The sequence below is a fragment of the Nannospalax galili genome, unplaced genomic scaffold (assembly GCF_000622305.1).
Source record: "Nannospalax galili isolate Female #2095 unplaced genomic scaffold, S.galili_v1.0 scaffold247, whole genome shotgun sequence".
Taxonomy (NCBI): Eukaryota; Metazoa; Chordata; class Mammalia; order Rodentia; family Spalacidae; genus Nannospalax; species Nannospalax galili.
This window is the reverse complement of record NW_008356952.1, coordinates 68,790-96,283: the sequence shown is the minus strand read 5'-3', so window position 1 is coordinate 96,283 and position 27,494 is coordinate 68,790. Positions and strand designations below refer to the sequence as shown.

The 27,494-nt window shown below is 41.7% G+C and overlaps 1 protein-coding gene across 1 annotated transcript in view; it reads right to left on the bottom strand.

Moving 5' to 3' along the window:
• Vxn (vexin) overlaps window positions 1-12,333 on the bottom strand; it is a 25,871-nt gene extending 13,538 nt beyond the window's left edge. The window contains exons 1-3 of the mRNA XM_008854763.2: window positions 11,748-12,333; window positions 8,971-9,023; window positions 318-471 (exon numbers count right to left, since the gene is read on the bottom strand). Of these exons, the coding sequence (XP_008852985.1) occupies window positions 318-471; window positions 8,971-9,023; window positions 11,748-11,814 (274 nt within the window). The 5' untranslated portion in view covers window positions 11,815-12,333. The remainder of the gene's footprint in view (window positions 1-317; window positions 472-8,970; window positions 9,024-11,747) is intronic.
• Between the last annotated feature and the right edge of the window lie 15,161 nt (window positions 12,334-27,494).

The window sequence follows — 27,494 nt, the reverse complement described above, 5'->3', positions numbered from 1 at the left end:
GAGAGAGAGAGAGAGAGAGAGAGAGAGAGAGAGAGAGAGAATGAGAACATGGGAGCCAGCCAGTGCTTTATAGATGGTACTGCTGTTGTAGGTGAGACCCTAGAGCAGGTTCTTTCTCAAGCACACAGGATTTATTTGGGAAAAGCTCAGGTGCTCACTCACCTGGCAAAACTGAGGCCTCCGGGGAGGACCTCACAATCCCCTGAACCATGCATGATGGGACCTAGACAAGCCGATGCTGCGCTTTCTCCGGCCTGCAACAGGCTCTTAGGGGTTCCCCGGGCCCCGGGGCAGCTGGGGGGTCGGGGCTCACTTACCAGATCTGGCGGGGGTTTTGGCTGGATGCGCGCCTGGAGGCCGGACGGTCTGTAGCCGGCCAAACCTACGGCTGTCACCCGCGTCCCTGCGCTCACTGCGGTGCGGCAGCAGCTCCAGGGGCCTGGGCGGGTACAGGTCCGACTCGATCACCACCTGCAGGCGGGGAAAGGACAGTCAGCCTCTGCTGAGACCCTCAGCGACCAGGGCTGCACACCCACCTCATATCCACAGGGAAACTGGGGATAAATGGCCAGAAAGACTTAGCCGCTGACTTTAGACTACTGGGCGCCATGCTGCAGGAAAATGAAGGGTGTGTGTGTGTGTGTGTGTGTTCGTTCATTCCTTCCTCTACAGCCGTCTCTTCTTCCCAAAGTCAGGAGCGTAGGCCATCAATTCCCAAATCAAGGTGGTCCGTTAGCTCCCGGGGGACTGACCTGTTTTCATTGCAGGACTAGCCATTACAAACAAGGGTCTCATGTAGCCCAGGCTGGCTTCACTATGTAGCTGAGGATGACCTTGAATTCCTGGTTCTCCTGCTTCCACCTCCCAAATTCTGAGACCACAGGTATGTATCACCAAGCCCTATTTTGCTTCTTGGATTTTAAAATGAAAAAACTGGCAAAATGGAGCTGGCATAGCTCCACAGTACTCCCGTTTCCTCCACAGTGTGGCGACGCCTGTGTCCTCATGCAGCCAAAGGCAAATTTCCCCAGAGTGGTTGACAGTGGAACTCTCAGAAAGTCAGAGCAGAGGGCTAAAAACTAACGTGGTTTCATCACAATCACAATCACCAGGTGGCTAACTGCTCTGGGGAGGGGTTAGTGCCCACTAAAATTGATCTGAAAAACGATAATAAAAGTAGTCCTCTATGTGCATGGGTTCCAGATCCTCACATTCAACCAACAGCAGTTGGAAAAGATATTTTTTAAAGCCCTGTATCTTGGGGTAGGAGAGTTTTCTCATTGGTCTACATAGCTAGTTTCAAGCCAGCTAGGGCTACAAGGAGGGAGACCCTGAAAAAAAAAAAAAAACAAAAAAACAAAAAAAACATCTCGTAGAAGACTGGGTTCAGTTCCCAGCACCCACATGGTGGCTAACAACCCTTCATAATTCCAGTTCCAGGGCATTCAATGTCCTCTTCTGGCCCCTGTGGATACTGTACATATATGTGCAAGCAAAACATTAATACACATTAAAAAATAAATACCCCCCCCACAGACACCTCCATCTGTATTGAACATCTACAGACCTTTTCTTGTCCTTACTCCCTAACCAATACAACACACCAACAGTTTACATAGCATTTCATCATTTTAGGGAATATATCATCTAGAGATGATTTAAAGTAGGATATATGTGGGTTATATGCACAGGGTATGCCATTTACATAGAAGACTTGAACTTTTGAATGTTGCTATCTGTGGAGGTCCTGGAACCAATTCTCCGAGAATACCGAGGGACAACTGTACATAAATCATTGGCTAATTTAAATGTAAAAGCTTGAGACAAATAGCAGCAGCCATTTTATCTTAATACGGGGAGTCATGAAGAGAATGTTGGCAACCAGGCCTCAGATCTTGCATATTTAATCCATTCCCAGGACACAGGGTCATTCATTTGGGTGTCCTCACTCCATAAGGCTCATTCATTAGACTCCCGAGTATTCCACAACACTGCAGCCTCCCCCAAGGCTTGCATTTCCCCAAGTCACTTCCTTCTGTGCACAGCTGTCCTGTAAGGGCCCATTTTGTGCCAGCTCCTGGGCTTGCTGTGCATCTGTGAGTGAGGTTGATAGGCTCAGTCTTTACACTTAGCTTTTGGCAGACCCCCTTCAGCTGACCACACAAAATGATTGTGTTGTTTTGTAGGGGGATGCTCGAGCAAAAATGAATAGGAGAGATGACTCAGTGGTTAAGAACTGACTGCTCTTGCAGAGGACCTGGGTTCGATTTCTAGCACCCACATGGCAGTAACAACTGTTTATAACTCCAGTTCCAGAGGATTCAATGCCCTCTTCTGACCTCTGCAGGCATTGCATGACACAGGTGCACTTATTATTCAGGCAACACACTCATCACATAAAATAATAATAATAAACAAAATATTTTTTAAAAGTATGACAGACATATTTCGTCAATGGAGGAAAACTGAATCTTTAATAATACTGTTGGAATAAATATCAGGCCATGGGGTAAAAAGGATCTGTATTTGGTTTTGATAAAGGATACCAGCCAGGTCAAAGCTGCATGTTGAAAAATAAATGCTAGAATAGAATATAGCTTAATATGATGAAGAGTGTTACATCTAATGAGGAATTATCCCTGTGCTCATAAAACTCTCACCAAGTAATAAAGTTGAAAAAAAAAGTAGGAAATGGAGCAAAAATACAAATGGCCAAGAAACATAAAAATATGCTGAAGGTTAATAAATGCATATTTAATAAAATAAACAAAATCTCCCTTTCCTATCAGGTTATCAGTGAAAAACAAGATAACTCCATTTGGGGTCAAGCAAACCTGAGTTCAAGCCCCATTTTAAAAATTTTAGATACGGTCTCTTGTAGCTTAGGCTATCCTCCAGCTTGCTATGTAGCTGAGGATATCCTTGAACTTCTGATCCTCCTGCCTCCACCTGTGGAATGCAGAGATTATGGGTATGTACCAAGCCCTATTTATGCCATGCTGGGGATTGAACCCAGGGTTTCATGTATGATAGGCAAGCACTCTTATCAACTAAGCTACATTTCCAGCTCTAGAAATCCAGATTTGACGCTTTGTAGTTAGTGGACCTTTCACTACAGTCAAGTAGTGATTTCAGTAGCACACCTGACTGTCTTCATGCCCTACATTAACCTGTGGCATTTGAGAGTGATTTTGAGTGTTCTGAAAGCCAAATCTTTGTTTCCCACAGAGGAAAAATAAGAGAAACTACCAGTCTTTGTTTTAGTTTGCCACAAATAGGCCTTAGCTTAGAAATTGAGTATTGCAAATTTGGTTTTAAATAGGTTAGGAAATGCACTCTTCTCAGATCCATTTAGGACCCAGACTGAATCTTGGGGGAAAAGCTGAGGCTATTCTGAGCATTTAGGAGCCATTGCTGGCATTGACAAGCCTTGCCTTTTCCTGCTCTGGGCACTGCAGAGATTCTGCTGGTTTCCTGTAAGCCTTTGAAGTAGGCTGAGGGCAGCTCCTGGGCACAGTGCACGTGTGTGTGTGTGTGTGTGTGTGTGTGTGTGTAAGTATAGTGGAGGCGGGGTCTGCACTCAACACCTGCACAGATCACTTTCCTCTGTGCTGCTTCCTTGCAGCACTATCTCTTCCATAATGGAGCTCAGCATACTAGGAGTTCTCAGATTAATGATAGTTCTGGGTCCTGTTTCCATGGGTACATGGCATAAGTGGCCCCGAGAATGTGAATCTCTAGTACCAAGCCTCATTACTTGACGGCTAGGACTCTGTGCTGCCAACCTTTCACCATAGCTATTCCTGATGTTCTGATTTTCTTTCCAGCATCCCTGTCAGGACTGGTAGGGATTTCACACTTAATTGTAGAAGGACAAAATAAGGCAAGACACAGGAATGCCTGGGGAGTTCATGGGAAGACCCTGAGCCTTCCAGTAGTTCCTTCTCTAAGAGGGGGGGGCATATGTGCCCATTTGCCAACAAGATATGTCCCCTCTTTAAGCCTTCCCTATGCTGGGGGCCAGGATATGAGGAGGGAGAGGGGAGAATCATTAGTTTCTCAGTTCAGCAGCTGGATGGAGATGTGTGTGGAGATGAGACTAGCTACCTCCCAGGTCACCACTTAGGGCCAGCCCCCTCTTAAGGGTGCTGTCTGCAGTACACCAAAGCACACCAATAACAGGTTGCTGACAGCCTGGCTTATTCTCTGGTCTATAAAACTTACTGCTGGTGGCCTCATTTGCTCTCAGAACAAAGAGATCTGACAGCAGAGCTGTAGCATCCTGGGTATAGAGCTAAGACTGAAGAGCTAGGGTGGGAGTGAAGGATGTTAAGGGGAAGGGGGGGAGAGACAAGAGCTTAATGTTGGGATTTTCCTTTCCTAGGTCAGTATACCATCTACTGACATATTACTTCAATGCATTGCTGGTTTTAGAGAGGTCAGATGAACAAAGATGTCCATCCTCTGGCACCTCAGAGCCATGCTTCTGTTGTCTACCAGCCTGGAGATCAGGTGGGGAATTGGATGGCTGAGACCTAGGTGGTGGGGCATCATCATGATTTGGGGCTGATGGATCCACAGAAATGTTCTAGCCCAGCTCGCTAATTTTACATACAGAAAAACGGAAGTCAAAAGGAGCTCTGCATCTGTCTTAAGATCACAGAGTTTTAAGGGACAACACTGATGTGAACCATAGTTTCATGCCTCCTAAGTGAATGCTCTATAAAAACCCACAGAAGAACCTATACCCAGGTGAGAATTTTCAAGTGCAATTGATTGTTTAGTGCATCTTAGAAAACCAAGAGATTACTACACAAATATCTCCCCCACAAGTATGAAATCTGGGGAGAAAATGACATTAACAATCCCATTTCTCTATTGATCCTCTTGACAGCTTTCCTGCTTATTGTGAAAGGGCTCCTTTGTCCCGAAATGCTTAATGGAGCCACTCCTTTGTGTAAGTGCATTTTTTGGAGCCACTTCTATGGCATCCATGGATATTAGGATGATTAGAACACTAATGAAAAAGCTTGAGAATAAAAAAGAATAGAAAACAGAGAATGAGGCAGGCAGGAGAGAGGGAGGGAAGGAGGGAGAGAGGAAGGGAGGGAGGGAGACACTCAAAGAGAGCGGAGACCCATACAGAGGGAATACAGGAGAAGTTTGTGGCCTTGCCCTGTATTTGCAACTCAAAAGAGCCCCTAAGCACTGAGGACGACTCACAGAGGAAAAGTGGTTTTTATAAAGGAAGGAAGTGGATTTCTATCCACATGGTGGCCTAAGGAATGGCAGGAGTGGCTGGAGGTGCAAATAAGCATTCTGGGCCAAAGAAAGTTGTGTAAGTTAGTGTAGTTGCAAAATGAGACTGATTCTCCCTTGGTGCTTTCAGACCACCGAGTTGGAGGAGACCAAGGGAGCTCAGGGAAGGCAGAGACACTTGGGTGAGGAAATGAGAGGCAGGTCTTTCCTCTTTGACACTCATTCCTACATCTGTAAGAGGTGGAAGGGGAACAAGAGACCATACCTGTCTTTTTTAATGTGTCTGTGTTTTTTGTTGTTTGTTTTTTGAGCCAGGCTGTTGCCCAGGCTGGATACGGACGGACTCAGAATCTACCTGCCTCCAAGTGCTGGACTTACAGGCATGAGCCCCATGCCCAGTCTGATCTGTGTGGTCTGTGTGGCTGGTGCTGAGTTTTACAGAAGAGGACTTGGGCAGCTATTGGGGAAATTAGAAATTGGGAGGAGGGGGAAAAAGACCAGGTAGACATTCTCCCACTTAGAAGGAGAGTGAATCTTTGAAGACAAGAGCTTCCCTTCTTGTCCCAGACCTAAACATCAGTAGTGAAGTTTTCTTAACTCTAAATTATCGTTAAAAGACCCTTTCCTTTCCATTTTTGCTAAAACTATACCCACTGTTTTTAAGGCTGGGAGCATTTTCCTTCTGGGCTTAGTTTTTAAGATATCAGGGATTATAAACTAGTCCAGAATCTCAGGCCTACAATCCAAATTCCATCCATGAGAAGCCTTTCAGTTATTAATATAGAAAAAGTTCTCAAAAGTCCTCATAAAAAAACACAAGTGACAGAAAGATAGGCAAAAGAAATGAATAAGAAACCCATAAGGAAAAAATATTGAAAAGATCAGTAAAATGATGAAAAAAGAATCACATTGAAATGGAAAAAATGCAAATTAAAACAATAAAGCATTTTCACCTATTAGACTGTGACCATTTAACAGCATTGATGCCCTATAGTATTGGCTTGGCTATTCTGGAAAAGGCCTTCAAGATATTGTTGCAGGACCTTGACAATGGTTACAAAAGCTCAATAAAAGATTAAAAGAGGGGCTGGAGAGATGGCTTAGCAGTTAGGAGCACTGACTGCTCTTGCAGAGGACCTGGGTTTGACTCCCAGCATCCACATGGTGGCTGACAACTGTCCATGACTCGAGTTCCAGGGGATCCAATGACTTCTTCTAATCTCCGTGGGCATTGCAAGACACAGGCGCACTTGTATACATGCAGGCAAGACACATACACATAAAATAAAAATAATAAATAAAAATTAAAAATTAAAAGAAAAAATAATGGTAATTCATACACTGGAATACTATATAGTCATTAAGTATGAGTAGTAGATCTATATATTATTTGGCATGGAAAGATGTTGAAGATCTATTGTTACTAGGCTCCAGTGGATGAATCCACACTGAAGGACATTTGGAAACACCAATTTGATATTTTCTCTCTTTCTTTCTCTCTCTCTCTCTCTCTCTCTCTCTCTCTCTCTCTCTCTCTCTCGCTATATATATATATATATATGAAATTTGATGGTGGGTGTAGGAAAGGGGGTACGGATAGGAGAAGGAATCTAAATACAATAAAAATATATTGTATGAAATTTGTACTAAAAATATTTTATTTTTATTATTTTATGTATATGAGTGTATTGCCTGCATGTGTATAAGTGCATCCATCTCATGCAATGCCCATGGGGGTCAGAAGAGGGCGTTGGATCCTTGGAACTGGAGTTACAGACAGCTATTAGCCACCATGGGGTGCTGGGAATCGAACCTGGGTCCTCTGCAAGAGCAGCCAGTGCTCTTAAGCACTGAGCCATCTCTCCAGTCCTGTAAAATTTTAATTTAAAAAAGAAAAAAATCAATTTTTAAGTGAATAGAAGCAATTTACAAAACTAGTACATTGTCAGACAAGAAAGCATAATTATTGTTTGGTACATGGGAAAATTTCACTTAAAATACATCAATGTTTATTGAGTATTCAGTATATATCAGTCTCTCAACCACTTTCCATATGTTAAGTCATTTGTTCCTTCCCCTTGAGAAATGTGCTTTTATGGTCCCCATCTTAATGCTAAGGAAGTCAAGTTCTAGAATGGTTAGGCAACCTGTTAAAGGTTGATTACCCAGAAACTGATGAAGCTGAGATCATACACAGGCAATTTGACTGTGAAGTCTCTGCATCTTCCACTCTGTTCTACAGCTTCTTAGGATTTTGTGATGCTAAATTTTATATCTTCATAATGTTTGGGATTTTGTGATGGATGCATGCTGACCTTGGGATTAAAATGAAATGCAGCTGTGGGCAGTGCTCCTGATACTGCCCAGCATGCTCTGCCATGTGCAGTGTTCTCAAAGTACCTGTTTTTGTAAATTAAAAGCATAAGGAGTAAGTTTCAAAATATTTTACTTATTTTTATTTTATTTTATGTGTATTGAGTGTATTGCCTGCATGTATGTAAGTGTACTTATGTTGTACAGTGCCTGAGGTGGTCAGAATCCCCTGGGACTGGAGTTAAGGATGGTTGTTAGCTGCCATGTGGTGCTGGGAATCAAACCCAGATGCTCTGCAAGAGCAGCCAGTGCTCTTAACCTCTGAGCCATCTCTCCAGTCCCAGGAATATGTTTTTAAAAAAAGAATAGATTTTTAAAAATTGAGGTACTTAAAAATCCAAAGTTGTATTGTTCAAAATTGTGATAGAAACACTATATAACCAAGAACCTATTAGTCTCCCTTTTTAGATAAAGTACAGAGATATATTGATAGTTTTTACATAAATATATAAAATGAGAGATGCATAACATTATTAGCTTCTAGGAATGCATAACTAACTTTAAGGTACTACAGTAAAAAAGAAGATACTTGTTTTTTTTTTTTTTTTTTTTTTTTTTTATAAAAAAAGGAATGGCCATGTTGGTGAGGTTGTAGGAAACCGGAAGTGCAAGGTAGAACCTCCAGTTTGTTCACAATTCCTGGAAATATCTGACCAAACTGTGAGCAGAAACCATGTTTCAAAAACCACGCCTATTGTTCCAGCATTTGAGAGGTTGAAGAAAGAGGATTGAGAGTTTGAGGCCAGCTTGGGCTACATGATGGGTTTGAGGACAGCCTCAGCTACCCAGAGGTCCTTCTCAAAACAAATAAATAAACAACAAAATTATTCTTATATTCATCACATCTACACAACCTCTTAACATGTTAGGAATGCAAATATTTGAGAACTGGATGGATGAACTGTTCTTATTCTTTTACCTGTTAGTTCTGTTAGGAGGCATATGTGACAAGAAATTAAGGCAAAATAATAATATTTTGTACAAATAAGTTCATTGTTGTTTATAATGGTGAGAATATGTGACTTTACAAACGCCTGGATTGGGGTACTACATCTGTGTCATGGACTTTGTTTAAAGAAAAAAATGCGTGTATACAAAGTGATGTTCCCTCTGCACCTGGGGAACATGGCAGATCCAGGGAGTCTCTCCTTGGGGACTAGTTGGTGTATGGTGTATGTCAGTTTTATTAAGTGGAAGACTGAGAGTGTACAACAACCACAGGGGACATGGAAAACCCTCCTGGCCTCCTTGTCCTTGAGAGTGGGGGAGAGGGAGTGAAGAAGCCAACATCGCTTTTGTAATGAAAGGCAATAAAAGAGGATCAAAAAGTTTCCTTACATTCTTGGTCAGGTGTTGAGAGCTTTTGACTCTTCTCCTGGCTGGACTGGACACTGTAAAGAGATAAGAAACAGTTTTAGAAAATGCTTGTGAGGCCAGGGTACAAACACTGAGAACTCCTCTGTGGGGTGAGTGTGTGTGTGTACTTGTTAGTGTGGGTGTGTGTATGTGTGTACAAGTGTGTATAAATGATGTTGAGCCTTTTTTTCTCCATTACTTGCTACTTTTATTATATTTTATTTTTTTGAGACACATTTCTCATTGAATCTGAAGCTCACTAATTTGGTTAGACTGACTACCAAAAAGCTGGGGTTACAGGCAGGTGTTACTGTGCCTGACTTTTCACATGGGTTCTGGGGCTCTGAACTCAGTTCCTCATGCTTATGAGGAAGATAGTCTACCTACTGAACTCAGCCCCCACAATCTTTTTTTTTGAGACAGTCTTACTCTGTAGTCGAGGCCTGGAGCTCATGATCCTCCTACCTCAGCTTCTGAGTGATGGGACCATAGATGCCAGGTTTGGTCCCTTCCACCTAGACTCATAACCACTAAGCTGCACTGCTTGCACAGCTGAGCCTGTTCCAGGAAGCCTGCTTATTATTCATTGGTGCTCATAATTCATACATAGTTTCTGGGAAACCAGCCTTCCGGAGGTCTTTAGACCCCATTAGACGAAGTCAAGCTGACTTGTGTTTCTGCAGTACAGTAGGTAGTCTGTGATGAGGGGCTACTGCATTTCTGTTTCACAGTGATACAAATGTGGAGTACCAGCTTCCCTCAGTAAGAGCCCTCTGTTTGAAGGTTCTGAGAAGGCCCTGGGGTAAAGTAAGGTATGGGAAGAGGTGGGTTTCATCCACTTAGATCTTGTGCAAAGCTGCAAGTAATCCTTTCTAAAGAAGTTTACTGAGCAGTGAAATGTCTGTGAAACTAAGTACTTTAATTCCAGGAATAAGCCATGAATAAAGCAGATAAGAAAAAAAATAGGATCAAGTATTTATCCTTAAAGGAATACATTCATGGCTGCACATGTAGATTAAAAATAGAAATCACTTTCTATGTGATATATTTAATGGTCCTAAATACAGGCCAGCTACTGTTGTAGATGTTATATGTATTAATCCATTTATTGCCCTTGATAATCCTGGGAGATAAATTCTGTTTATCTTTTTATGGAAGTGGATGAAAACTTGTGCCCAGAGAGGCTAAGTGGCTTGTCCAAGGTCACACAGCACAGAATGATGACAGCAGTCCTATAACCATTTTGTCAAGGTCTTTTTCTCCCTTATTTTTTTTAAATCACAAGAAATAGAAATATTTTTTTTGAGATAGCATCTCACTATCTACCTGGCTGGCCTTGAACTTCAGTTCCTCATGCCTCAGCCTTCTGAGTGCTGAGATTACAGGGATAAATCACCCTATTTAGTGAAAATAAACATAATGTCTTTGAAAAGTTACTGTTCTCTCTCTACCTTTCTCTAATTCTACTTCTGTCCCCTCTGGGACCAACTGAGCTTACTGATTTTTATATGATATGAATCTCTCTTGTCTGTGCTTTTATACTTTGCTCTAGATAATCATAAACAGTATGCGTTATTATTTTATGTTTCCATATTTACAGTATGCTATCACATATATAAATTTTCAGCTTTCTTTTTTCCTCTCACTCAATATCCATCTATGTGATTGGTGGTGTAGCTCAGTGGTACAGTGCCTGATTAGCATGCATAAGACTCTGGGCTCATCACTAGCAATGGGGAAAAAAAGATAAAATAAATAAATGTAAAGGTCGTCTCTATCCACACAGATTTAGCTCATTCTGTTTCAGAGAGGCTGACTTTCAGAATCTCAACTCCTACATGTGGGCAGAAGCCCAACTCCTTTTCTCTTCTCCCTCTCCCTCAGCAGTAGATGCTGAAAGCTCAGTTTATGTTCTGTTGACTGGCTATTTGTGGCCAGGCTGCATCTCACCCTTCCCCACTGAGCAATGGCCCTGACAGTAGGTAACTGACATGGGAGGAAGAAAAGAACTGTTTACCAACAGACATCCAGTCTATTTCAGTAAAGTATGAGAATGAGGCCAGGGCAAAGTGTGAGCCTGTTCTCCCAGCAAGACAGGGGCAGCAGAGCCGGAACAAGGTGAAGGGGAAGGTGGCTTTGCAGGAGAAAGCTGGTCACCAGCATGCCCCTCAGTCACAAAGTCCTTCCCAGGGGATGAGAGCTTATAAAGCCAAGGTTCTCAGGTAGTTAGTGCCTTTTAGTGGTACTAGGTCCTGGTGACCCTGGGTTCTGTGGAGAGGCCAGTCTGGGGTCAGGGCTCATTTTACTGCCCTGCCTGCCTGGCCAGCTGGGGACATTTCCCCTCCCCTGTTATGCATAGTTGGACATCAGACTTTGGAGCAGCTGGCTCTCCTTTCAGAACCTCCTTGCTCACTGGAGACAATACAAGGGAGTAGCTGGCTGCCCTGGGGATTTTGTTTCCATCTCTGTCTCCTTAACAGTGACTTGCTGTCCCTGTTATTGAGCCTGCGGGGTCCTCCGTTTTGAGTTAGATAAAATGCCTTCAATTCCCCCATTGATAGATCGTTTGCTGGTGATTGATGTTTAGTTTTGTTCTTCCATATAGAGGGAAAAATCAAAATGCTATCAAAGCAGAGAAGCCAGCAGACCTCAGGACCCGAGGGTACAGCGCATCAGTGTACCGTTGTCTAACAGCACAGAGTCGTCACCTCCCGCATGAGATGCCACAGTAGGGGACAACCAAGGGCAATCGTACTCACCCTTAGAAGGAATCACCGTGGTGAAAACTTCTATATTCTCATCACTGCAGCTGTAGATCTGATGCATGGCCGCAGTCGCTTGTCCCCTTGGGTGTCCAGGAGCTGGTGGCCTCTCTCTGGAGCCCTAGTCCCAAGCTTTCCTAAGCCGGTCTGGCTCCGGAATCATTGTGCAGGTCCACAAAAGGCAGGCTGCCTGTGAGCTCCTCTCATGCCAGCCTCTACTGCAACATTTCCTAAGCCCATCTGTCCTTTTTTTTTTTTTTCTTTTTTTTTTTTTTTTTTTTTTTTTTTTTTCTAAATGAATCCTATTATTGCAAACCTTTGATTGAGTGCGGAGGCTTCCGTCTCTCCTCAGCTAGGATGTACTTAACATTTTTATTTTGCAGTGTCTGCCGCAGTGAATTTGGAAGTCTTTGTGAAGTGACGAAAGTGAAATCGCCTACTCGGTTAGCGCCCAGCTTGGCTGGAGGATTTCACCCAAGAGGAAATGTCAATTTTGCCATCAGTCATGCCTTCCATTCCAGAAAGGAAAAGGGCTTTTTTTTTTCCGTCAGGGGAATGGGATCTTTGGTTGTCAGGTTAGCTTGGCTCCTGTCAGAATTTCTATTTTAGACAAAAGGACCGTTTCTCTACCTCATGTCTGCTTGGCTCCACAAGACTGACATTTCTAGAGGTGTGTGTTTAGTGTTCCCTTAAAACCCCACAGGTGTGCACAGTCATGCAACAGGCAGTTCCCACACTCAAGGAGCCCAGTTACAGGATGGTTATATTTTTATTATTCTCTCTTACATTCCTATGTTATAGATGATCCTATATATCCTATGTACACTCTATATTTCCCTACATATTCTCTCTCTACATATATACAAACAAATATTATTACTGATATACAATTCATAAGTATATGTAAGCATATACATTTTATGTTTAACCCATTCCTCATTCCTTTTATTACACTGTAGGCACTTTACTTTAAAACACTGATAATGATGTAATGATAATAATAATGCTAATGTTGCTCGATTAAATGCTTGTTATGAGCCAGGCAGCTTGCTGTAAGATCTCAATTAATACCCATAACTAACAAATGACACTAGCTACTAGTTTCACCATGTTATAGTTGAGGAAACTGAGACTGAGACATAGAGACTTTTCTGAGATTTTCTGAGATTAAAATAGCTACTTTGTGTCTGAAATAGGATTTAATCTCTAGTTTGACTGGAAAGATAGTGTACTAACCTTTTAAATTCCCCTCCCTCCATCTCATGATCTAGCCCTGACTGGTCTTGAACTCAAAGCAGTCATCCTATCCAAGCATCTAAGCCTCCTGACTACATGGATTACAGGCATACACCACCACCTGTGCCCCAGCTGTCCTGGAACTCATTATGTAGACCAGGCTGGCCTCAAACTCACAAAGATCCACCTGCCTCTGCCTTCCAAGTGCTGGGATTAAAGGAGTGTGATACCATGCCCGGCTTTCTTTATCTCTTTAAAAAAATGGTTTTTGATTTATTTATTTTTGCTTTATGTATATGAGTATATTGCCTGCATGCATGTAAGTGTACCCATGTTATACAATGCCCGTGGAGGTCAGAAGAGGGCATTGGATCCCCTGGAACTGGAGTTAGCTGCCATATAGGTGCTGGGATTTGAACCTGGGTCTTCTGCAAGAACAGCCAGTCCTCCTAACATCTCTCGAGCCCTGTATGCTTTACCTCTTAAGCCTTGCCCTTCTTTGATTTTGGGTGAACCTAATCCATCACATTTAGACACAGACTTGTTTCCATTGGTATTTCCACACAGGACAAATTTGGAGCATTTGCTCCTCAGGTGGTTTTCAGTACTTTTCATCTGTCTCTGAAAATCATACTTCCCACAGAAGATGGCTCTAGGGAGCCATGCTTACTCTGCCTGAACTTTCCTCCTTGGCCACATTTGATTGAGCCAAGGTGGATGTACCACCCCACCTGCTGCATCCTGAAGATTGAAATTGGGCTTTGGTCTGCAGCCAGAGGAAAGATGTGAACTCCAGTACTATAGAGCCAGGCCTATAAATCCTACTCCCAACACTAGAGGCTGAGGCAGAAGGATTACAATCTGGGCAATTTGGTGAGTTAACAGCCAGACAGAGTTACATAACCAGACCCTGTTTCAAAACCAAAGCAAAACAAAAAACAAAAAACAAAAAAAACAAAAACAAAACAAAAACTGGGATGGGGATGGCAGGATGGCTTAGTGGATAGAAGAGGTTATTGTACAAGCCTAACTGAGTTCAATCCCTGGACCCCACAGTGAAGAGAGATAACCGACTCCTGAAAGTTGGCCTCTGACCTCCACATACATGCTATCTACATGCATGTATCCACATTTACATATACATAATGCATGCATGCACACAAATAATAATAACTTTTAAAAACTAGGGTGTTTTTTGGGGTCATTGAGGGTGAAGTTGAGGAGCCTGCAGATGGTATAGATGGGAAGGGTGGACTGGAAGGGGCTTGGGGCCCGAACACAAATCGAGAAGAAAGAGTTGCAGCTGGCAAGGCAAGTGCATACACCAAGACCCACACTGGGGTGTGTGGTCGTGCACGTGCTCACTTGAGAGCCAGTGAAGGGTGCAGCTGGGGTGAGGCAGTGTTGGGTCAGGAGAAGGCGGGTGTGTAGGCTGAGGTAAAACATAAAAAAGCAGAGACAAGGCAAGGAGAAACTACTGCTTGTTTGCTGCCTTGCTTCTCTTGGGCCCAATGTCTTTCCTATCTTGGGTTTAGTGAGATATCTTAATCTTCATATGAGAAAATTTCCTTTGGATGTAAGACTAAATAGATTCATTTTCAACAAAAAATTTTCCTGTTTAGAAGACTTCTTGGTGTCTAGTATGTATATGTTTAATGATCTTCATGGTAATTAATTTTCACATCATGAAAAACTTAGAGGAGTAAACAGTACAGTAGAATTAAAGATGCAGAATCATATTAACAAACTGAAGCATTTGACTGATATCTGTAAGATGAAATTTAGTAAAATGAAGCATAAATATCTGGCCTTATATTTACAAATTAATTGATCAGGTATAAAATCTAGGTGAACCTGGTTTAAGAACAATTTTTAAAAACGAACTCTGAAGACTAGGCATTGGGTGATTTACAACTGCCTGTAACTCCAGTTCCAGGGGATCCAATACCCTCTTCTGACCTCTGAGTACATCCACACACATGTGCATACAGACATATAGACACACATGAATGCATATAAATTAAATCTTAAAAAAGTTAAGAACTCTTTGGGAAATAAACAAATAAAAAAACAAACCAATCAGAATTATCCAGATTTAATTCCAAGGGGTCCAGATTGGATTAGATTTCATTTAAGTAAAACCAAACCTAATCAATTATAGTATATTATATCTAATTAACATTAACTAAATGGGCTGATTAAGAAAACATACTCAGGCCTGGAATGATGGCTCAGGGATTAAGAGCACTGGTTACTCTTGCAGAGGACCCAGGTTCGAATCCCAGCACCCACATGGTGGCTAACAACCACCTGTAACTCCAGTTGCAGGGGATCTGACGCCCTCTTCTGATCTCTGTGGGTACTGCATGACATGAATGTACTTGAACACACGTGGGCAATAACATTCATACACATAAAGTGAAAATAATAAATAAAATATTTTAAAAAGAAAACAGACAAAGAAGTTCTGAAGAAATCATTTTTACATGTTTGAGATATTTTAACCAATAAAACAATGTGATTGTTATAGCAAATGCAGACATGGTAGATAGGTATACAGAAAAAGTGGAAACTGCTTCCTATGATACAGTCTCACTTCCTAAAAGCAATTTCTGCATAGATTGGTGGGTATATTTTTAGATTTTCAATGACTATTTATAAATATATGCCATGAAATTTTTTAAGAAATAGAAATTGAGTTTATATTACATGCACAAGTGTATGCAACATAGACAGTTCTCATTTTTTAAGTAGGAAATCTCTGAATTCTAAGAATTTATGCATCTTTTTCCATAGCTTATTTCTATTGTTTAAAATTAGGAACAATGCCACAGGGGCCTGGGGAGATGGCGCAGTTGGTAAGGGGCTTGTCATGCAGGCATGAAGACCTAGTTTGATCCCCAGGATTCACATAAAGCCTGGACCTAGTGGTATATACTTGTAATCCTAGAGCTGTGGCGGTGCAGACAGGAGCAGTCCTGGAGCTCTCTCATCAGTCAGTTTAGCCTTATTGGTAAGATCTACGCATTTTTTAAAACATTTGACCTGTATAGTTACTCTAAGGGCAGTTGTATCAAGGGAAGACTTTCTTTCTGTAGGCTCTGCAAACTGCTTACTGCCTGTTGGGAAGCACTGTGTAATGCTGTCTCCATTTCTCACTCTTCAACCTGAGAACTCCAGAGAGATCCAGGTCTCTCAACAAAGGTGCAAGAAGAAACTTTTGGTAAAACCGCACTTAGGGTGAAAAGTAGAATGAATGAGGCCCTAGCATGTGTCAGAACCACCTAGGATGCTTCTTAAAATGCAGATTCAGGTTCCACTGGTCTGAGGTGGGGTGGTACTGATCCCAGGGCACATTTAGAGTTAGAACAGAAGTCACTTAAAGGAGAGTTCCTAACCCTACATGCACTAAAATTGTGAGGCATTCATTTCCCCCTCCAAGACTATTTAAAACCAATTATAAAAAAGATAAATACACACATAAAAATAAATCCAATTATTTACAGTAGGGGGATATATTTAAAACCATGCTGGCCATTAAAATATGCTAGGGTTGAGAGCCCTGGATGCAGCACAGTGGTTTCAAATTGTCCCCAGACAGAAGCAAAAACATCTCTGGGGAATTTGTTAGACATGCAAATTTCTTAGGCCCCTCTTGCCAGAAAAATCAGAAGCTCTGATTTGGGTGGATGCCAGTGGTCTGTTTGAATAAGCTCTTCAGGGGATACTGTTTCTCAGTAAAGTTTGAAAGCCTCTGGTACACAGAGAAAAGCACAGCACTGTTGACAGAGTCCTCCTCCAAGATTTGAATCTGTGGTTCAACAGTCTCTGGCTGCATGTCAGACCCACCAACCTCTTGGTATACAACCGTATGCCTGGACATCTTTCTGATTCCAAAGTTCTGGAGTTGTTCCCATGAATGTATGACTTTAAAAACAGAGGCTGATGATTCAATGGCCGAGCAGAGGGGTGGCAGAGCCGTGTCTGAATAGGGGCCTGTGTGCTACCTTCTGGCTTGTGTTGGACAGTGCCCACCCATTCATCTTACATGTATCAAAATCATCATGTGTCAGACTTGGTGATTCACTGGTGATATTACTATTGAGCTGCTGTTATGTATCAGACACTTTAGACAGGCACCCAACAAGCCCACAAGGTAGCCTACCATTGCTTTGAGAGTCCCTGGTTTGGGAAAGTCATGACCACCCTTGGCACTCTCAGAACTAAAGTGGCTCATTTTTTGAAACTTAAAATGGATTTATAATTTTAGCAGGTGCAACATTCTCCTTTCAGTTCCTCTGAGAGAAAAATAATTTCAATATTTGACTTATGCAAAGTGATATTCTTTGGGGTATGGAGAAGACTCTTAGGATCACATGGGCTGGTGCTTGGGAAATGGGGTTGTTAGATTAAAAAAATAACAGTTAAATTTCACTTTACAAAAAATAACAAATAGGTTTAAAAAAATTGTATGATCCAAATATTGCTTAGGACACTTACACTAAAAGTTATCTACTGCTTACTAAAACTTAAATTAACTGGTCATTTTAAAGAATATTTTAAAATTTATTCTTGGACAATTTCATACATGTATACAATATATCTAGATTATATCCAATCCAAATCCTTTCTCTCACACCCCTCAGACACTCGAGTACCCCCCCTCATCTTCATGTTCTCTTCTTCCCTTTTCTATTTGTTTTAGCTAACTGGATCCAATTAGTGGTGTCTTCATGGGCATGGGTGTGGGGCCATCCAGCACTAATCTGTGAATATAAACATAAATATTTAGAAGGTAGCTTGATAATATGTCCATTTAGCAAAACAACATTAATAGGGTCTCTCCTAGGGCCTATGATCTCCCCCGCCATGGGCTTTTGACCAGGTTTAAAGTACCGGGCATGAATTCCCTCTTGTGGAGCAGCTGGCCATTTAAAAAGAAAATTGCTGTGTCAAACAAATAGTGGGTATTCTGACTTACTATGGGCCTGTGTTCTCCTTGCCTTTTGAAAAGAATGTATTATTACTACTGTTATTATTATTTTGAGAAAGGCTCTCACTATGCTCCATAGGCTGGTCTTGAACTCCTGACTTCAAATGATCCTTCTGTTTCAGCCTCCTGAGTACCTGGAACAATAGCTGTGCACTACTCGTAAAAGAGACTGACTTTAGCATAGCTCCTAGGCTGTCCTGCTGTAGATGCAGCTCTGGTACAGCCAGGCCCTGACACTCCATAACTACCATTCATTCCTTTTGTTTTCTGCTTTTTGGCTTTCTTTTCATCGAGATTAAATTCATGTAACATAACCATTTTTAATGGGCACAGTTCAGTAGTAGTACATCACAATACTGTGCTACAGTCTCCACTATATAGCTCCAAAACAATTTTTTTTATCATTTATGATGGCTAATTGTCATTGCCAACTTAACTAAATTTGGAATCACCTAGGAGACATACTTCTAAATTGTCTGTAAGGGTGAGTCCAGAGAACTCAGGAGGAAGACCTATCCTGAATGTGGCCAGCTCCATCCCATAAATGAAGGTCCCAGACTAAATAAGGAGGGAAAGGAGGAAGCCATCTGAGCATCAGCATTCATCTCTCCCCACATTCTGACTGTGGACATAGCGTGACTAGCGCCTTATGCTCCTGGCTCTGTGCCTTCCCCACTGCGATGGACTGTGTCCTCTAAAACCATGAGCCAAAATAACCTTCCTCCCTTAAGTTGCCTTTTTCAGGTACTTTGTAATAACAATGAGACATCACCCCAAAGGGAAATACCCTACTTATAAAGCTATTGTTACCCCTTCCCTACTGTAGCCTCTAGCTAGCAGGGATCCATATTCTGAGATAACTGGAATCATACAAATGCGACTATTTCTTTTTTTTAATTTATTTAATTTATTATTTTTATTTTATGTGTATGCACGTATTGCCTGCATGTAGGTAAGTGCACCCATGTCGTGCAATGCCCTCAGAGGTCAGAAGAGGCTGTTGGATCCCCTGGGACTAGAGTTATGGATAGTTGTTAGTTGCTATGTGGGTGCTGGGATTTGAACCTGGGTCTTCTGCAAGAACAACCAGTGTTCTTAACCGCTGAGCCATCTTTCCAGCCCCAATGTGACTATTTCTGTCTGGCTTCTTTTGCTTAGTATCATGCTTCTGAGGTTCATCCATGTTTCTTTCACTTTCCCAACAAATATTTATTGAACACTTGTTATGCATCAGGTCCTGGGGATGATAACATGCATGTTCATGGATTTTATGTGCTACTGAGTGATATGAATGACAAGCAAGATAAGCTATTATATTGTACATTACATATATGTGAGGAATATTAGATAGTGGGATAGAGTAGAAAATATAAAGAGAAAAGCAAAGAAGAGGGGATGTGGAGGATTGGAGTGGAAAGTTGAAATTTTAAATGGAGGCTAGGGAAGACCTTATCAAAAAAGTGCTCTTGGGCTGGAGAAATGCTTCAGTGGTGTTTGCTGTGCAAGCATGAGAAACTGAATTTGAATCCCCAGTACCCACATGAAAACCAGGTATGGCTACATTTGTCACTAACCCCATCACTGAACTTATGACCTTCAGGTTCAGTGAGAGACTTTGTCTCAAGTGAACAAAGCAGAGCACAAACAGGAAGACACCTGTTAGCCTCCACTGGCTTCTGAATGCATGTTTATGTACATGGGCACATGTGTGTACAAGGGCACATGCACCTGCATACACACATGTACATACACCCCTGCCCCTCCTCCCTAAATAAAAGGGAACTTGAGCCAGGTGAGATGCCTCAGAAAGATGAAGTAGGTGATCGCTTGATCTTCCAGTTCAAGACTATCTGGGCAACATAGCATGAACCCTGTTTCAAAAACAAAAAGAAAATAACAAGCAAAAATGATATTGACTAAATGCCCAAGGAAAAGAGGGGGACTGAAAATATCTGGGGAAGAGCATTCACTCAGACAGGGGAGTAGCAAATGCAAATGTCTTGTTCTTGAGAGGAATTTGTCTTCCTATTTGAGGATTGTTCTAGAGTCCCTGGAATAGAGTGAGTGGGGAGAGGGGAGTTGAAGGTGAGACCCAAGAGGGAACAGGAGGCTATTTCAGGAAGAGCCTTTCAGGTAAGATAACTATTATGATTTGGACCCTAAATGCTCCAAGACCCCTATGACAGTGGCTTGGTCACCAGCCTGTGGCACTATTGGGAGGTGGTAGAACTTGTAGGATTTGGGCCTTTTGAAGGGACTATTGGGACCATTCTCCCTCCTTTCTTCCTTTCCTCCCTCTCTCCCTCCCCCCTTCCCTCCTTCCCTTCCTCTTTTGGCCACAACAATGTAGGCAGCTCTTATACACCCCTGCCATGATGTCCAACCTCACCACAGGCCAAAAGGAACAGGACTGAGCAACCATGGCCTAAAGTCTCTGCACCATGAGTCAAAGTAAACATTTCTTCCTTTTAAGTTGATGTTCTCAAGTATTTGTTACAATGACAGAAAGCTGACTCACATAGTGTAGTGGTTTGAATGTGAGATGCTCCCCCAGATTCATATATCTGAACATTTGGTTACAGTCAATGATACAGTTTTGGGAGGTTATGGAACTGTTTAGATGTGGGGCCTAGATGGTGATGTAAGGCCACAGGAGTGGGACTTGATGGTGGTAGACTAGTCAGTCTTCCTGCTTTCTGGTCTGTCAAGAAATGAAGAGACCAAGCCACACATACCTGCTGCTGTGAACTCCACCATGACTTCCCCATCATGATGGTCTATACTCTTTCAAACTATGAGACAAAATAAATTCTTCCTCCTTAAGATTCTGTCAGGTATTTTGTCACATTAATGAGAAACATAACATAGTAAGCATATAATAATCCAACTAGGCTACTTTTGATTAGTGGTTGCTGTTTAAATTATTCTGGGGAATAGATATATATTAGGATTCTTCTAGGTATGCTAGACCAAGGTTTAGCATTTACTTTGAATGACTTAGGATGTTATTTGGGGCTTTAAGCCGAGCTTCAACATGATCTGACTTAAGACCTTTCTGATTACTCTATTGAGAGGGACTGAAGGAATGCAAGAGGCAGAAGGCAGAGCAGTTGGGAAGCTACTAGGACATCCCAGGGGAGAGAAGATGAAGACTTGGATTTGGACAATGGTGGGAAGTTGAGCATTGATTTCAAAGTAGAACCAGTAGGATTTCTTGCCAATGGACTGTGGGTTCGAGAGGGAGAAAGTAGTTAAAGTTGACCTCAGGAGAAGACAGCAAGAGAAAGAAATTTAAGGGGAAGATTATGCTGATGGTCAAGTTCCTAAGAAGCCAACTCTGAGATGAAGTTAGTGTGGGGGGAGTCTACTGGCCAGAGCACTCATGATCAGCTACTGACAGAGAAGTGTAGCAGACAGGATCAGATAAAGGAAGCCACTGGGTGGCTACTTGATGTCATGAAGGGACCCAACCAACCTATGGGGAAACTCTGAAGTGGGGCCAGCCCTTTAGACCTCAAGTTGGAGCCAAAGAGATGGGCCTCCTATCTGACCTCAGCTACCCCTGGGTGGAGATGGCTCTGGGAAGGGTTGGATCCTTGGCTCCCTCCAGTGAAAGACAAGCTGGAATGTGGGGCTGGGCTGTGGGATGTTAGTGCTGAAGGAATGCCCTGGTCCTGGGGAGTGTGGATGCTGACCTCAGCATCCACTATTGGCCTGGAGTTCAGTTTTATTCAGTGAGGTTTGGAGTGGCTATGAGGTATTCCCAAAGAAACATAAAGTGACCTTTGGCCCTTTTCTGCTGCTTCTAGGAGCCAGTACAGCCTGAGTCCTTCTAGGTGGCATTCAAGTTACTCATTCTTCACTCAAGTAGAACCTTTAGAGCAGCATGCTCCCTAGAAATACAGTGCTAAGGACATATCTAACTTAAAATGTTGTGCTAGTCATACTTAAAAAGTTAAAAGAAACAGATAAAATTGATTTCAATCATTTTTTCTTTTTTCTATGTGTGTGCATGTGCATAACTTTAATATTTTATACCATCCAATACATTTTTTTGCATTTAAAGCAGTTTGCATCGGATTTTCTGTTTCTTGCAGCATAAGGACTTCTAAATTGATGAGGTATAAGTAAATCTACCTTGCCTTACTTTTTTAGAGACAAGATCTTATTATGTTGCCAGGTTGATCTTTGACTCACAATCTCAAATGATTCCCAAGTAGCTTGGATGGATGGCAGGTATGCACCACCATGCCTAGCTTCTATCTCATTCTCTTTGGTGTTTTTATCAAGAACACATCACAATATACTTATGAAAGTTATTACTGTAGTCATTTATTACTAGCCTATATTTGTATTCAAGTCTATCTGTAGGATAAATTCTTAGAGGTCAAATTGGAGATATTTGGATGATATCTAGGGATGTATTTTTTAACTATGAAGTTAAAAATGGTTACCTCTTGGGAAGAAGTTTGGTAAATGAATATTCTCCATGTATTCCTTTTTAGAATGTAAATGTATAAATTTAATTCAAAGAGGGAAAGAAATAGAAAATACAAATATATTTCTATGAAGATAGAAATATATATGGTATAATAGACTTCAAAGCTCAAAATATTATGTTTAATTTTTTTTAAATTTTATTTTTATGTGTATGCATGTATTGCTTGCATGTAGGTAAGTACACTCATGTTGTGCAATGCCCATGGAGGACAGAGAAGCTGTTAGATCCCCCGGAACTTGAGTTACAGATAGTTGTTATCTGCCATGTGGGTGCTGGGATTCAAACCCAGGTCTTCTGCAACAACAGTCAGTGTTCTTAACTGCTGAGCCATCTCTCTAGCCCCTATGTGTAATTTTTTAAAAGCATGTGAATTGGATTGGAAATATAGCTCAATGGTAGAATTCTTGCCTAGAGGCATAGACTCTGGGTTTCATGTTTAGCACTATTAAAAAAATTATACAAAAAAGGTGGGCTCAATAGTAATACAAATACAGCTGAGTATAAATTAAGAAGCTGCAAGTTCATGGAATGGGGGTATTGTTTAGTGGTAGAGGGCTTGGCTACTGTGCAAGGGCCCACCACTGAAGGAAAAGCTACAAGTTCAGATGAAGGAAGAGAGATATAAATATATTTTATTTAACTGAAAATGCCAAAATATTATCATTTTAATTTGTAACCAATATGCAAAATAATTAATGAGGCAGTCAAATTATTTTAAGTTTTAACAAAAAGAGGTTTATTTTGTCTCACTACATTTTTTCCCATGCTGTCTCGGGAGTCTGGTGTGTATTTTTCATGGACAGCACATTTCGATGTGGACTAGTTGTACTTCAAGAACAACAGACTCCCGTGGCTCATGGCCACCATATTGGACAATGGCGGTCCCCACTGGCTCCTGGAACTTGTACCCAGTGTCCTCAGTGCCAGCATCACTCCTGAAGGCAGCCAAGTGTTTCACTCTTTGTAGCCCTCATGCTGGGCACTATGTCTTATCTACTTGTCTTTCTTCCCTGGAAAAGGTGTTCTATTCAGTGTGGCCAGTGTGGTCTGCATAGTGTTGGGCACATAGGTACAGTCTTTCTGTGTAAATTTTAACAACTTTCTACTTGGGCACTTGGAGAAGGTGATCTCAGAGCCTAGTTTAGTTTTTCTCCACTTCTGGCTTTCTAGAAGAGTATGCACCACTATTCTATCTCATTCTGGCTAAGAAGGCCCCCTGGGGAGCCCAGTGGAGCCAGAAGCTGGGTTCCTTGAGTGGCTTTAGAGAATGTGACTACGGAAGTGACCTGTGCAGGCCCTGGCACAAAGGCCCTGCCCCCTCTTTTCTGCTGGTCTTTCATTTTCATTTCTTTGATAGCAACCTGTAAAATAGACTGGCTAAGAAGAGGGCCCAAGGAAAGAAGCCACAAAATACGGAAGCAATGCCAACAATGGCAACTCAAGCTAAAAGGGGGGCAAGTTGGCCAGGTTTTGGCTTCCTGGGCTCAGTAACCTCTCTGCCTTAGACTGGGGCTAGGGTGTGAGTGAGTCCTTGAAATGGACTCCACAGGGTCCATTTCCTCCTGATTTCCTCCCTGTGAAACAGTGTCCCTGTTTGCTGGTGATGGCGTTTTGTGTTATTAAATGTTTAAACAGTTATGTGACCAATTTATTTTTCTTTAAAAAAAGCACCACAATTGGGAAAAAATGCTTATGCTAAACAATGGATGCTCTGATTTTCAGTTATCTTTACTTTAAAAATATTTTATTTTTCCTTATTCAAATTCAAAACATGCAAAAGTGGAGCCTGTGCTGTGGCGACCCCAAGGACCTGCCACTCAGTTTTATCAATGATCTGCATCTTTCCCCAATTTATCTCTTTGCCTTTTATATCATCAAATTTTTTTTAATTTATATATTTTTATTTTCTGTGTATGAGTGTTTTACCTGCATGTATGTAAGAACCACAGGAATACAATGCCCGTAGAGGCCAGAAGAGGGTGTTAAGTCCCCTGGAACTGGAGTTACCATGTGGGTGCTGGCAACTGATCCTGGGATCTCTGCAAGAGCAGCCAGTGCTGAGCCGTCTTACCAGCACCACCCTCATTAAAATTTTATTTTGAAGTCAATTTTAAATAAACTCTTTATTTACTATGATACCATGGGGTGAACCTATGTGCATGCTAGGTGGATGGACTCACACCGAGGGACATCTGGGGACACAAACAGAGCTAGATAAGCCTTAACATATATAACAGAATGCACGAAATCCTGTGGGGACACGGGGCTGTGGGAAGGGTACAGATAGGAGAGGGATTCTAAATATAATCAAGATATATGAAATTCACAAAAATTCAATAAAAATAAATAAAAAATGAGATTAAAACCAATTTTAGACATATTGCTTCATTTGCAAATATCTGAGTGTACATCTGAAAACTACATAATTTTCTTTTTATTCTTTTTTTTTTAAACCTACTTCTGGAGTTTTTTGGTGTGATTGGAATTTCAAGGTAGGTTTCCAGGCTCAATGTCAAGTTAAATTCTTAAGTGTTTAAACGGATGACTTGTTCATGACATGAGCAACTAGAGCCACCATTAGCTCTTGATTTATGAAGCCACATGTTCAGCTCGTGTGATGGATGTCATTAACATCAGTGTGGTGGGCTCCTTCATCTGTCTCTGCCCAGCAGTCTTCAGTCATGAATGCACCCAACAGATGGGGAATTTCATGGTCACAAATGGAATTGTTTATCTTCTCATTGTTCCTGTGTCAGCAATCAAACTAAATCCATGACCACCAATAAAAAGATCAGCAGCTGCCAATTCAGCTGTGGAACCAGTGAAGCTAGTTGAAAGGATTTAGAGTTTTAGAACAGGGAAAAAAAAAAGTATTAAGGAGCCACATAAAAATTAAGATCTCAGAGAAGAATTTGAATCTCTCATTCTCTAAACCCAAAGGATTAAGGGATTTGAGAGGGAATGCCTAGTAAGTCCATATTTTCTTTAACATGAAATACACTCTAGAGACCTCCTAATTAAAAGTATTACATAGCTTTGAACTGTGTGTTGATGGCTTTATTATTTCACTTAAAACTCACAAGCACTCACGTTGGGCTCTGAAGAAGGAGGAAATGTCAGATTCATAATGGGAAGGCTGCCGAAATGGTTTTGTTATTACTCATATGAGACTCTCTTTTATGTAGATACCTAGTCAGCTGTGCTTTATAAAGGTGTTCCCCTTTGGCATAGCTTGCAGGTTTCCTGTACACCAATCTGAGAAGACTCACACAAGCCCTGTGAATCCCCTGTGCTGCCATCCTAGCAGTGGGCTATGGACCCTCATCAATAGAAAGTGAATTCTAGAACACTTATTGCTTCTATTCTTCTAATAGGATATTACAAGCGAGAGATGTTGGTTCCAGAACTCATTCACAGGGCCTGAGAATCTGGACATGAGAGCTTCCACACTCAGAATGTGAGACTTAGGTTAATGAAAAATGGTCTGAGTGAGAAAAAATTAAATTGGTAATGTTCATTGTAATTTGTAGTATGCATTGACGATTCACTCCTGTGGATGCCAGTTATGAAGGCAGAGGATGAAGATCTTCAGTGATCAAGACAAGGTCTCCTATACCTTGTTAACATATTAGAAGGAGGGACAGAGTACATAATAAATGAGAGACACACAGAAGATGCTATGGAGTTCAGAGAACACCTCAAATCAGGGTTCCTTTATTTCCTTAGGGAGAAAGATGGTCACAGAGATTTTGATTCATTCTTTCTCTCCTTTCTTCTCTCTCTCTCCCTCCCTCCCTCCCTCTCTCTTCTTTCTTTTTATTTTTGGCAGTGCTGCTCATCAAATCCAGAGATTCATACATACTTTGTAGATATTCTACCATTGCACTATATCCCAGCCTCACTGAAAGATTTTTCACTAAGAGAAAGCCATGAGCAGCAATTTGTGATTTATGAAATCATTCTGGATGAGGGTGGAGAATATTCAAGATGCTAAGAAACAGAGGCAAGAAAACCATTAGGAGGTGATTGCTACAACCAAGGTAAGAGGTCGGGGTCTGAAACAAGAGTGGTGTGTGTGCGTGTGTGTGTGTGTGTGTGTGTGTGTGTGTGTGTGTTGATGAGAAAGGTGCAATAATAATTCATAATATTGTTGAAAGGACACGAGTGGAAAATGTGTAAAGTGCTTCAAACGCACCTTGTGTAACCTACTCTCAATGTTAACTCATGTTTCTCTGACTTTCCTCTTTGGGAAAGTCTTCTCTAGCCTAGACTGCTGTAACCAGTTACTGTTATCTGGTGCCTAGCATCCAGAGATCCTGAGGCCCGGAAGGCTCACAAGTATAACTCAGCTCTTGTGGAATCAGTTCCCAAGAGGGCTGTCTAACTGGAAGGTGGCCAACTTCGTACTGTATGTTCTTGTGGTAGAGAGTGAGAACTCTGGCCTCTTCATCTTATTTTAGGGAGATTCCATCCTTATAGATTTATTTAAACCTAATTACCTCCCAAAGACCTGCCTTCAAATACCAAAACACTGGGGGTGGGGGAGTCATCTTGGCTTCAACATGGGAACCCAGAGACGATACAAGTATGCATTCCATAGCAGGGATAGAGATAATCCTGGTGGAAATCCTGGAGGATGAGTGAAAGGAGAGGGATGGTGGACTCAGAGGAAGGGTGTGGTGAGAAGGGAAAGGTCTCTGTGAGTCTCTGCCCTATAGGAATCTTCCTTGGTTTTGGAGACCTAATGAGAGGACGTGAGCTTGGGGACAGGGAGGTTACAGGAACTGGACAGAAAGCCTGCTCTGCATAGTAGTTGGCAGTGAACCTATGCATTTTGTGGAGCTATGTGAGGAGTTTGCTCTTCTTTCTGGATGAAAGGATTCCATCATCTCTTTTAACTCGAAGTCCAGGATATAGCAACTCCCTTCTTTATATTTGATAGTTTCCAGTCACTGTCACCCAGCACAATTGTGTAAACTGATCAGGATGACTGAGGCAGGTGGATAATTGGGTC